The sequence below is a fragment of the Macaca nemestrina genome, chromosome 10 (assembly GCF_043159975.1).
Source record: "Macaca nemestrina isolate mMacNem1 chromosome 10, mMacNem.hap1, whole genome shotgun sequence".
Taxonomy (NCBI): Eukaryota; Metazoa; Chordata; class Mammalia; order Primates; family Cercopithecidae; genus Macaca; species Macaca nemestrina.
The window spans coordinates 91604617-91617522 of record NC_092134.1 but is presented as its reverse complement, the minus strand read 5'-3'; the positions used below and the strand labels follow the sequence as shown (position 1 = coordinate 91617522).

At 38.2% G+C, this 12906-nt stretch overlaps 1 protein-coding gene across 8 annotated transcripts in view; it reads right to left on the bottom strand.

Moving 5' to 3' along the window:
• LOC105470129 (glucoside xylosyltransferase 1) overlaps window positions 1-12906 on the bottom strand; it is a 141982-nt gene that overhangs the window by 104416 nt on the left and 24660 nt on the right. For 3 of the 8 annotated variants that reach the window (XR_011609227.1, XM_011721908.3, XM_011721909.3), the window contains 2 exons: window positions 6986-7157; window positions 3688-3813 (listed from right to left, as the gene is read on the bottom strand). Coding sequence is in view for 7 of the 8 variants with exons in the window: in XM_011721908.3 (XP_011720210.2) it covers window positions 3688-3813; window positions 6986-7157 (298 nt within the window). In the remaining variant the exon portion in view is untranslated. Of the gene's footprint in view, window positions 1-3687; window positions 3814-6985; window positions 12308-12906 lie in introns of all 8 variants that reach the window. The other 5 variants (XM_071071862.1, XM_071071864.1, XM_071071863.1 and 2 more) reach the window with 5 other exon arrangements.

Genomic DNA, 12906 nt, shown 5'->3' with positions numbered 1-12906 from the left:
TTCCCCTTGGCCTGTAACACTGGTATCTTTACATCATTTCAGTTTCAACTAGTAAGTGGTAGAGCCAAACTGGAACCCAGACAACCCAGATTCAGAGTCCATGCTCTTATTTCCAGGCTGTCTCCCAATGAATCAAAACAAAATGTGCACCTAGCAAGGGTAAAGGCTTGACTTAGAAGAAAGACCGGCTATGTTGCACTTTCTAAGAGATAAATCTCCAACATGTTACTTCCCTGGGGAACTTTAAGGATAATTATTATTTAATTAATTTATTTTTTATTTTTTGAGACAGAGTCTCACTCTGTCACCCAGGCTGGAGTGCGGTAGCGCAATCTCAACTCACTGCAACCTCCACCTCCTGGGTTCTAGCCATTCTCCTACCTCAGCCTCCTGAGGAACTAGGATTACAGGCATGCACCACCACACCCGGCTAATTTTTTGTATTTTTAGTAGAGACGGGGTTTCACCATGTTGGTCAAGCTGGTCTTAAATCCCTGACCTCAAGTGATTCACCCACCTCGGCCTCCCCCAAGTGCTGGGGTTACAGGCAAGAGCCACTGCGCCCAACCAAGGATAATTTTTCATTTCTGCCTTACCCATGAACTTTAGATTCTGACTCCTACAAATTTAAATTTACTGCCTATCCTGGTCTATTAGTAAGATTCAATAAATAGGTGAATCTAAACCTTTTTAGTTAAGAATATAATAGGAGCTTGATCCTAGTTCTGCTACTTTTCAAAGCTGCTACTTCCTCCTGCAACTAAAGCCATCACCTTCATGAGCAGCTACTAGGCTGAAATCACCTCATTCCTCCCTTATCTATCAGCGGATTTAACATCAGGCTGGGGAAAAAAAACTGATGGTTGACTGCAGGGCCTGAGTAGGGAAAGTACACTTGGTCAAAGACCTCAACTAAAAGGGAATCTGGCGCGGTGGCTCAAGCCTGTAATCCCAGCACTTTGGGAGGCCGAGATGGGCGGATCACGAGGTCAGGAGATCGAGACCATCCTGGCTAACACGGTGAAACCCCGTCTCTACTAAGAAATACAAAAAATAGCCAGGCGAGGTGGCAGCGCCTGTAGTCCCAGCTACTTGGGAGGCTGAGGCAGGAGAATGGCGTGAACCCGGGAGGTGGCGCTTGCAGTGAGCTGAGATCCGGCCACTGCACTCCAGCCTGGGCTACAGAGCGAGACTCCATCTCAAAAAAAAAAAAAAAAAAAAAAAAGGGAATCTGTGGCCAGGCATGGTGGCTCACACCTGTAATCCCAGCACTCTGGGAGGCTGAGGCAGGCAGATTACCTGAGGTCAGGAGTTCGAGACCAGCCTGGCCAACATGGCAAAACCCTGTCGCTACTGAAAATACAAAAATTAGCCAGGTGCGGTGGCACATGCCTGTAATCCCAGCTACTCAGGAGGCTGAGGCAGGAGAACCGCTTTAGTCCGAGAGGCAGAGGTTGCAGTGAGCCGAGACTGCGCCAGTGCACTCCAGGCTAGGCAACAGAGCAAGACTTTGTCTCAAAAAAAAAAAAAAAAAAAAAAAAAGGTGTGTGTGAGGGGATGGAATCTGTATGTCTGTCTCACTTTTTTGAGGGGTGGTGAAGTGAGAATTGTTTTTAATAGCAACATTCTACATCTGTGTCACATCTGTTTACAGATTACTATATTGTTAGCAGAGTAGGAAGAACCTGCATAAAGCTTCAAGTTCAATGCTGGGAGCCACTACCAGCTGGAAATCAGACATATGGTTAAATAATAATCACCTATGTATAGTTCTGATTCCTTTCAGGTGAAGAAGGCATTGGTACAGTTTACATTAGTTCTTTTCATGCATCTATTTTAAAGGAAGAAAAACTCAGCAAAAAAGTTTATCACTATAAAAAAATAAAGCACCAATTTACTTAAATCTGGTTAAAAAGATTAGAAGTAACAGTAAAGTATGAGGTCAGTTTGACAGGTTTCAAGTAGTTCTTGTACTTAAAATTCCATTTAGGGATTTAACTAGATTACATCATTAAATTATCTGGCAAATTTCATATAACAACATCAATAATAAACTTGTTAATAAAGTGCTAACAAAGTGCCATGGTTCCAAGTATTTTTTTTTTTTTTGAGACGGAGTCTAGCTCTGTTGCCCAGGCTGGAGTGCAGTGGCCGGATCTCAGCTCACTGCAAGCTCCGCCTCCCGGGTTCACGCCATTCTCCTGCCTCAGCCTCCCGAGTAGCTGGGACTACAGGCGCCCGCCACCTCGCCCGGCTAATTTTTTTTGTATTTTAGTAGAGACGGAGTTTCACCGTGTTAGCCAGGATGGTCTCGATCTCCTGAACTCGTGATCCGCCCGTCTCGGCCTCCCAAAGTGCTGGGATTACAGGCTTGAGCCACCGCGCCCGGCCGGTTCCAAGTATTAATAAAGTACCATAACAAAATGGCAGAGAAATGGCCATAACCTCACGTCTTTCTTTCATCTCTTATTGTTTTTTCAATACATTTGTGTGATTATTTAATGTCTGTCTCCCACATCAGATAACAAGCTCTATGAAAACAGGAAACCTGTGTATTCTATTCATTCCTACATACCCAGCATTTCAATATAGATGACTGACAAATACTAGGCACTCACACATTAATTAAATGACACTGCAATCATTCAATATAAAACTTACTTAAAATAAAACCTACATGAAGTATCTAAAACATAGTTTTTTAACCAATCTTAATCCCTTATTTGTGTGCTTTTTAAAATGGAAGAGAAAGATCCTAGGATACAACTTTTTAAGGCAGAGCAACAAAGATACTGCTTAGGCAGACTTGTTTATCAATATTATAACTTAATCTTACAGATATCCTGGATTCAATAAACCATTTTCTTAATAAGCTAGGGATTGCCTTAATCCACTTAGCAATAAGAAGTAACTGAAGGTTCTTCCCCATAATTTATATACTTTCTGGAAACTTGTGTGCTTCTTAAATTCAATATTTCTACCATAAGTATTCTCTATGTGTTTAAGCTGCAAAACTGTAAGTATTTAAGTATCATAATGGTCTAAACTGTGAATTTTAAAACTGGGTAAAATCAAATCAAAATTAAAGATATAACCTTGCTTCAGAACATTTGTATATAAAAAAAAAACAAAATCAAGGTTTATCACCATAGAACACTACCAAAGAACAGCCCCACTGAATAAATAGTTCCCATTTTCCCTCTGAGTTCATATGCCTTAAATTTGTTTCTCTTTAAGTATCAGTTACAATAGATAAATTGGCTTGGTATAAGACACAAATTGCTATTTAATGATGCACTCTATCTCATTTCTCAAACTCGAAATGCTGCCTACAAGTTGAAGGTGATAACGCCACTGCACTTCTGCTGGCAACAGACTTGGCTCCATTAAGACCTGGCAACCTCTATTCCTTCTTATAGATAAAAGAGTTCCACACAACTGAATATATTAAACTGGTATCTCAACAGAAATTACTAAAAATTTTTCATTCTTAACAGGGTTTTTATTTTACTTGTTCCACAGGAATATTTTTTCATGTTCAAAAGGCAAATAGTACCCGTATTGATTTCTATTTATTAATTTAATTATTTAACTGGAATTATATGTAACTCTTCAGAGACTCATATGTGTAAAAGTGAGGTTCAAATTTAAAAAAAAAAAAAAAGGACACCAGGGGAAAAAACTTACCGGCAAGAACAATCTCTGTGAAGCACATGGTTTAAAGAGTTTTTTCCACTCTGCTGCATTCTCACTTGGAAAGGTTATGGGGTATAACGTATAATTAAATGTTTGTAGAAATGACCAGCTGTCAAGCTAAAACAATTAAAAAACAAAAAACCAGTATAGTTTCACCCTGAATTTTCTCTGCAAAATCATAAAACAACAGATTATAAAACAAAACAGCTAAAAATTAAGATAATATACATTTTATGCTGTAAAATTAAGGGAAAGATTCTTCTGTTCCACTATGGTATTTGTTTTCATTTAAAATCTAAAAATCAAAATAAGATCCTGGAAAGACTTCACCATTAAGATCTGAAGCATAATGAAAGTTATCAGGGTCCAACTCCCCAAATCAGAAAGGTGAAAGACCCTTGCAAATTTGTCTTCCTCAGCTTTACCCAATGTATAAATTCTCTTAACCCATTAACAAGCTAAAATCAGAAAAATTAAGAACTAATTTTATTACCACCATATATATGACAGATGCTTCCATTCAAAGTCATACCAAATGTGAAACTAGTTAAAAAATTTGTCCATCAATTCATAGCTTTAATATGCCTGAATATTTCTGATAAAATATTCTGATAAATACATAGCCAATGCCAATTTTAAAAAAATTACTACAAAAAGCAAAATATATCTGAAAATCTATGATGAACATGTTTACACTTAGTACCCTAAATGGATTTCAAGATACTGAATTGTTTCAAATTCAGTTTAAGTAATATCTCTCATTCTTATTTCAACAGAATTACTGATTCAAATTTCCTAAAGAGCAGTAAGAAACAATCTATGGGGGGAAAAACTAAGTAGTTTATGTACAGGCTGAATATGATCTCTTTTGAATTATGATTGTGTTTAAGTCATTTTTAAAACAGTATCTTCCAACATAGTTTAAGGGAATGCCTTTACTTCCAACACTCTGCTTTGGTGTCTCTGATTATTTTATTTTATTTATTTTATTTTATTATTTTTTTGAGACAGGGTCTCACTCTGTCACCCAGGCTGGGCTCAAGTGCAGTAACATGATTATGGTTCACTGCAGCCTTGACTTCCCAGGCTCGGGTGGTCCTCCCACCTCAGGCCTCTCAAGTAGCTGGGACTACGGGTGCACATCACCACACCCAGCTATCTACGAATTATTTTAAAATACTAGCACTGTAATTTCCTGGCTCCACTTATTAATCACTTAAAGATCTTTTCAATACCAACTTCAAAATAAAATCTCAGTCACTTTAACATGTAACAGTGTTCTTTCATGTACTAAAAGCATGTTCCATAAAATATTTGATATACTTTCATCAAAAGCAAAACCAAACATTCTCAGTGATGATTACAGTCAAAGGAAAACTAAGTTTAAAAATATAGTATACGTTACACAAACAATTCAGCCAGGTGTAAACACAACACAGAGGCTGCATCTAAGATAATGCAATAAATGTTTTACTTTTCTATTACATTTTCAAAGATTTCCATAATTGGCAGCAGTCTATTACTATTCTCTTAACCCCTAGGACAAGATTAATTCCTCAATATTTTAAAAAACAATCCAGATAGAGACCAAGTTCACAAAATTATCTAACAAAAATATAGACACTAAAAATATTTTTAAACAATAAGTAAAAAGGTATACTTTCATGTAACACTTAAACAGTAAGAAAACTTTTACACCTTCTAGTTTTCTGCCAAAAACTAAAAGGTATAGACGTTTTTGGCAGAAAACTAAAAGATCTGAGCTCATAACTAGTATTTTTGCACTAAATATGCAAAATGAACTGATTTAACCTGAAAAAACATCATATATATTTTTTACAGTTAGACCAAGCATAAAAATCCAAATGAATTTAAAAGCTTAAGTAGATAGATGTAAACAGACGATAGAGAGGGAGGAGAACAAAAATATGAATGATCATTAGCATCACCTTTACCACCATCTCAGAACAAAAGGTAGTGAGATTTCAGGTGAATTTTCTTTTTCTTATATGTTTTTTTCTGCCTGTATCTGTTCTCTTATTGTTTAGTAATATTTTGTTGTTGTTGTTGTTGTTGTTTTTAAGGAAGTTACAAGGCTGACCTGATTAAAGAGTATATATTCCATTGTAACAGCTAGGTATGGTCATATGACTAAATTCAGACCAATGGGATACTGGCAGAAATGTCACAATGACTTCTAGAAAGTACCCTTAAGAGAAGGATACTGCCCTTTTTCACTCCCTGTCCTCAAGTTGAATAGAATATGGGTGCATTGGTTGGAGTCCGAGTAGTCATCATGGACCATCAAGCAGAAGCCTCATGTTGAAAATGGCTTAGCCACAGTCAGACGAAGCCAGAGTATCTGAAGATAAAGAACTGCCATATAATCCAGACAACCTACTTTCATGGGAGAGAGAAATAAACTTAAATCCTGTTTAAGCCACTGTTATTTTGGGTTTTCTGCCACTGTTGCCAAATTGATTTTAACTAATACAAAACCAAAATAAATAACTTACTTATCAGAACCAGAAGCCACTTCCCGCCATATTATTAATCAAGAATTCTCTCCTCTCAAAACAGGATTAAAACCTTTATATAAGCTCTGATTCAGGCACTCCCAAGGAAAGGATACAGACAAAATAAATCATAGAACTTCTTAGTCAAAGCATCCTGGAACTAGAGTCACTAAAATAAAACCTCCATGTTTCACCAAGAACTTACTTTTAAGTAGCCCACCGCCGTTCAAAAATGAACCTTCCTCTTTCACCTTAGACCTGGACTCAGATGGAAGTGGTTCAAGGAGCACTCCCCACTTTAAAAGGGTGGTGTTACAGAACAAATATTTTTGTGCAGTGAAGAAATAAAACAACTGATATGGTATAGCTCTGCGTTGCCACTCAAATCTCATCTCGAACTGTAATTCCCACGTGTCGAGGGAAGGACCTAGTGGGAGATGATTTGATCATGAGGGCTGTTTCCCCCTTACTGTTCTCGTGATAACCATCAGTTCTCATGAGATCTGATGGTTTAAAAGTGTGGTATTCTTTCTCTTTCTCTCTCTTCTGCTGCCATGTAAGACATGCCTTACTTCCCCCTTTGCCTTCCGCCATTTTCCTGAGGCCTCTCCAGCAATGCTGAACTGTGAGTCAATTAAACTTCTTTTCTTTATAAATTACCAAGTCTCAGGTAGTTCTTTCTAGCAATGTGAAAACAGACTATTACAACATTCTCTTATAGTATATTATTAAATATTCAACTGTACAACCTTGACTACGTCTCAAATACTTACTCTGTCTTTAAAGCTATGATGTAGCTGATCTTCAGCAAAAATATGGAATTGAAGAGGTTTCATGCTGAAAATGATAGCTGACTTCAACATGGTCATAGTTTCTTCCAGTCTTTCACCACAGGCAACTACAGCTAGATGCATTTTCTCAACAGGCTGTATTTTCAGACTGTACCTAATTGGAAAGAAAACCACATTTTCCAACAGTTTTAGTATATGTTTACAACATGGTACTTCCATCATGTTCAAAAAGTGAAGTTCAAGGCCAGATGTGGTGACTCATGCCTTTAGTCCCAGCTACTTGGGAAGCTAAGGCAGGAGGATCACTTCAAATCAAGAGTTCAATGCTGCAGTAAACTATGACTACATCACTACACTCCAGCGTGGGCAACAGAGCCAGACCCTGTGAAAGACAGAGAAGAAAGAAAGGATGAGGATGGAAAAAGAAAGGAAAGGGGAAAGGGAGAGAAGGAAGGGGAAAAAAAGAAAGAAAGAAAAACTGAAGTTCAAAATTTGTATTTATAAAACAAACGAGGCCAAGTCTGCAATCCCAGAGCTTTGAGAGGCCAAGGCAGAAGGGTCACTTCAGGCCAGGAGTTCAAGACCAGCCTAGGCAACATACCGAGATCTCATCCCTACAAAACATACAAAAATTAGCCAGGAGTGGTGGCATGCGCCTGTAGCCCCAGCTACTCAGGAGGCTGACATGGGAGGATATTTTGAGCCCAGAAGATAGAAGCTGCAGTGAGCTGTAATCGTGCCACTTTACTCCAGACAGAGCAAGATCCTGTCTCGAAAAAAAATAACATATTTATTTAAAAAATAAGTAAAGGGCAAAGGTCAAATTACAAAACATTTTTAAAATGTTGAATCAATCATGTATTTCCACACTCTCAACCAGCTCTTCTCACCAATTTTCCTCCTTTCAAACTACAGAACACACAAAAAATGACTACTTTCTCAATTCTCCCAAGAATACAAAACTAGTACCATTGTGGCTGCCAGTAAATAAATTAATTCATTACTCACATTAGATGCCTTAGGAAATTAGAGCTTAATTCTCTCAAGGAACCCACTGAGAAAGGTTGAAGTCTTTCATTCAATTTTTTAAAAACATTGTTATTAAAAAAAAAAACCTTAAAAACATTCTTACTTCATCTGAAACCTCTCCCCATACCACCTCTCACCAACCAACAGTTCACTGTAAAGCAAACCCAGTCATAATTTCATCCATATTTCAGTATTACATCCAATCTTAAACCATGCTGACTACAAGAAAAAATTTCCTTCACATTAATAATACACATTCAGTCCCATTTACCAAATACCCAGCAAGATGTAAACACTTCTAAGATGGTCTAAAACATGCTAGTCGAACACTAGTACGTCTTTAGAATCTACTTCTAACACAGAGCAGCAGTGTATACCAACAGGCTTAAGTAACCTTTAATACCTCTTGCTTCTGCTGTACCACTTCTTTCACATGTCTGGTGTTAGCACAAGCTTCGCTCTTTTTACTTTTTTTTCTTCTTTTTAGAGACAGGGTCTCCTCACTCTATCACCTACGATGGAGTGCAGTGGCACATTCATAGCTAACTGCAGCCTCAACCTCCCAGGCTCAAGCCATCTTCCCATCTCAGCCTCCCAAGTAGCTGGGACCACAGACGTGCAACATGTCCAACTAATTTTTTTTTTTCATTTTTTGTAGAGATGGGGTCTCACTATGTTGCCCAGACTAGCCTCGAACTCCTGGCCTCAAGGGATCCTCCCACCTCAGCCTCCCAAAGTGCTGGGATTACAGGCATGAGCCAGCACACCTGGCCAGCTTGGGTCTTTTTAAAGCTCTCTATTATTTTCCGTTGACAGTAATTTGAAACAAGCAATGTCTCTTCCCTTGTTTGTACCCTCTATCCTTTGCCTTCTTTTGTGCTGAGCCCATCAGTTCATAACACTGAAACTAATGACGGAGGGGATACTTAAACTATCGGTGAAGGGGAGACTATCTACGCTTTCTACGTCTATAAAGCGGGGACATGAATCCAGTTCATCTCAAAAACAGTGGAAGCCACAATGACAAGTTAAAAACTAAGCAATAAAGACACAACAATTTTAAGAGAATTCTAAATTACCTCATCTTTCTAGTGACTGCCTCCAGATCCTACTTCTCTCTACAGCATCATGATTTAAGAATCATTAATGGGCTCAGATTGCTTTACTGGCCCATAGCTAGATCTTGCCCCAAAGTCAAAGGCCAAGAGAATATTTTAAAAGTAAGGCATGATAGTCATACGCTGTTTTGTACAGCATCAACTACATACACAGATAAGAAGTATATTAAACCTTAAGAAAAAACAGCCTCAAGTCCTGGTATGGTGGCTAACACCTGTAATTCCAGTACTTTGGGAGGCCAAGTCGAGAGGAGAGTTTGAGGTCCGGAGTTTGAGACCAGCCTGGGTAACACAGTGAGACCCAGCATCCACACACACAAAAAAACTAGCTGGGTGTGGTGGTGCACACGTGTACACCTAGCTACTCAAAGGCTGAGGCAGGAGGGTTGCTCGAGTCCAGCAGTTCAAGATTGCAGAGAGCTGTGATCATGTCACAGTGCACTCCAGCCTGGGTGCTGGGTGATGCCTTAAATAATAATATACCCAAATGTTTCTCAAGAAAAAAAAATCCCTCTAAAAATCAGTCTCAGGAACTCCTCCCAGGTATTTTAGCAAGGATCATTTTGGTCACACTGCCAGCACTCCTTTCACCAATTTCTACAGGAGTACTGTCAACTACATCACATTTCCTTTTCTGTTTGGGATCCTTTTGAGTGAAAGTATTATATACAGTACAGGCTCAACTCCTAAACTGACCACAAAAAACACAGTTAAAATATGTCTCTGACAACCACCCTACCCCTAGACCTAAAAGACAGGAAAATCAATTGCAACTGGAAAAAAATCTAAAGTAAGCTTCTACATGATAAGAAGTGATAACTAAAACCTTCTAAGCAGTTATAGGGAAGCAGTCATTCAAATTATGTTGGCCCCAATTGAATGGCGGAATCTTGCCAGGGTCTACAAAAATCTTTCTTTTGATCACAATATGAACAGGAGAAAAGTCTATGTGGATTTAAAGAAATGTAAATAAAAAAGGAGATTTTAAAGTCAAACTTATTTTTCTACAGATATACGATTAGAAGAAATTCTTCAGATGATTCAAAGATAATATCTGAGGGCTCCCATGGTTAAAGCTGACATAACCTGCGTATGAAAAGTATGACAGTAATGAATGATAGCGTATTAAATTTATAAAGTGAACCCTGGCCGGGCATGGTGGCTCACACCTGTAATCCCAGCACTTTGACAGGCCGAAGTGGGTGAATCATTTGAGGTCAAGAGTTTGAGATTAGGCTGGCCAACATGGTGAAACCCCGTCTCTACTAAAAATACAATAATTAGCTGGGCGTGGTGGCACACACTTGTAGTCCCAGCTACTCGGGAGACTGAGGCAGGAGAATTGCATGAACCCAGGAGGCAGAGGTTGCAGTGATCTGCGATCATGCCCCTGCACTACAGTCTGGGCAACAGAGCAAGATTGTGTTTCAAAAAAATAAATACAAAGTGAACACATCAGTCAAAAAATGATATTAAATAAAGGGGTAAGGAGAGGGAACTCTTCTTTTTTTAAAGATGAATACCAACCAATAAATGCAGAAGAAATGAGAGAATTATAAAATTCACTATTTTGCAATCACCACTGTAACAGTAGACAAAAATAATCAGTGGATGCTAAAACCACATACTAACAAAATATTTCCCCCATATATTATACAGGAGATAAAAGTACTAGTACAGTGTAGAAATGCGAGAACATCACCTTAACCTTTGATCAAACTTAATATTAAACTTATGGCTTCAGAAGTCTCCTGATAGCATGCCCAAAGAAGAACACAGTATCTCATGCAGTAATCTTGCCAAAAATCCTGAATCTAATAATAAGTGGACAGTCGACAAATCAAAATTAAGGGACATTCTGCAAAATAAAAACAAAAATATCACAAAAGATACCAAAAACAGCGCCCCTTCTCACCCCAAAAAAGGCTAGGGAACAGTTCTAGAATAAAGGAGACTAACTCAGCCTGAGTTGAATGCAATGTATGGTCCTTGGCTGGGTCCTGAATGGGGAAGAAAAGATACAAAGTACATTGACAGGAAAATAAGAAAATAGGAATAGGAATATATATTCTATGAAAAGTGTTAAATAACTTAAAGTGACAATTATGGCTGTATTATAGTACGTCCCTGTTCTTAGGAGACACATGCTGAATCTATGTATTTAGGGGTGTGTCATAATGCCTGCAGTCTCTCAAATGGTTTGGCAGAAAAAGAAAAGTGGTAAAATGTTAGTAATAAATATCTAGGTGAAAAATGTATGGTATGCTTACTGTACTATTCTTGTAACCTTTGTATATTTGAAATTTATCAAAGTAAAAAGTTGGGAGGTAGGGGTTTATCATTAAAAAAACTTAAAGAATGCTTTACATAACAAATTTAGATGCAAATACTGTTAACAAATTTCTAAATTTTAGGAATTAACTTCTGATTTTAAGCAAATTTCTGCTATAAAGGAATAATAATAACTTTTTTCCATTTTGTTTTATTTCACAGTATAATCTCCAGTGTGTTCTTATAGCCTATTATTAAATTAGTATTCTCTATTTAAAAAGATACATAGGCCGGGCGCGGTGGCTCAAGCCTGTAATCCCAGCACTTTGGGAGGCCGAGACGGGCGGATCACGAGGTCAGCAGATCAAGACCATCCTGGCTAACACAGTGAAACCCCGTCTCTACTAAAAAATACAAAAAACTAGCCGGGCGAGGTGGCGGGCACCTGTAGTCCCAGCTACTCCGGAGGCTGAGGCAGGAGAATGGCGCAAACCCGGGAGGCGGAGTTTGCCGTAAGCTGAGATCCGGCCACTGCACTCCAGCCTGGGTGACAGAGCGAGACTCCGTCTCAAAAAAAAAAAATAAAAAAAAAATAAAAAGATACATAAGGTCGGGCGCGGTGGCTCAAGCCTGTAATCCCAGCACTTTGGGAGGCCGAGGCGGGTGGATCACGAGGTCAGCAGATCGAGACCATCCTGGCTAACACGGTGAAACCCCGTCTCTACTAAAAATACAAAAAATTAGCCAGGCGTGATGGCGGGCGCCTGTAGTCCCAGCTACAGGGGAGGCTGAGGCAGGAGAATGGCGAAAACCCGGGAGGCGGAGCTTGCAGTGAACCGAGATCACGCCACTGCACTCCAGCCTGGGCAACAGAGCAAGACTCCGTCTAAAAAAAAAAAAAGATACATAATTAGACTACAAACTCCCATTGACGTATATAAAGTCAAACTAAACAAATTTCAAATAACCATCTACTCAAACTAAAAGAGAAATGCCATGAAGCTATCTTTAAAAACCTGCAGTTGAACAAAAATGGAAAGCTTTTTTGCTTAGCCTGTTGTGCTTAAAAAGAAAAACAACACCTTCTTCTCTTACTATTAAAAGAGTTGTTCCCAGCAATACACAATGGACTAAAAGAAAGAAAGAAAAAAAAAAAAAAGAGTTGTGTTAAATTATCACACCGGGCAAAATTACTTTCATGAGTTGCATGTAAAACACTTTCAAAACAAAATACTTAAAAAAAACTCTAGGATTTTTATATAAAGTATTAAAAAATAAAACCTAAAAATCCAACATGAAATATAAGTATTAATTTCTAAAATATAATTTTAAATTACCAGTAAAAATATATCTCTTAAAACTAGTATGAACTACTCAAAATAATACAGCTAAGATTAAATTCACCTGTGACCACATAATTCACAAATCTAAAATCAATTCCCACCATAAAGAAGATTAAATATTTTAAATAACTGATTTTTTAAA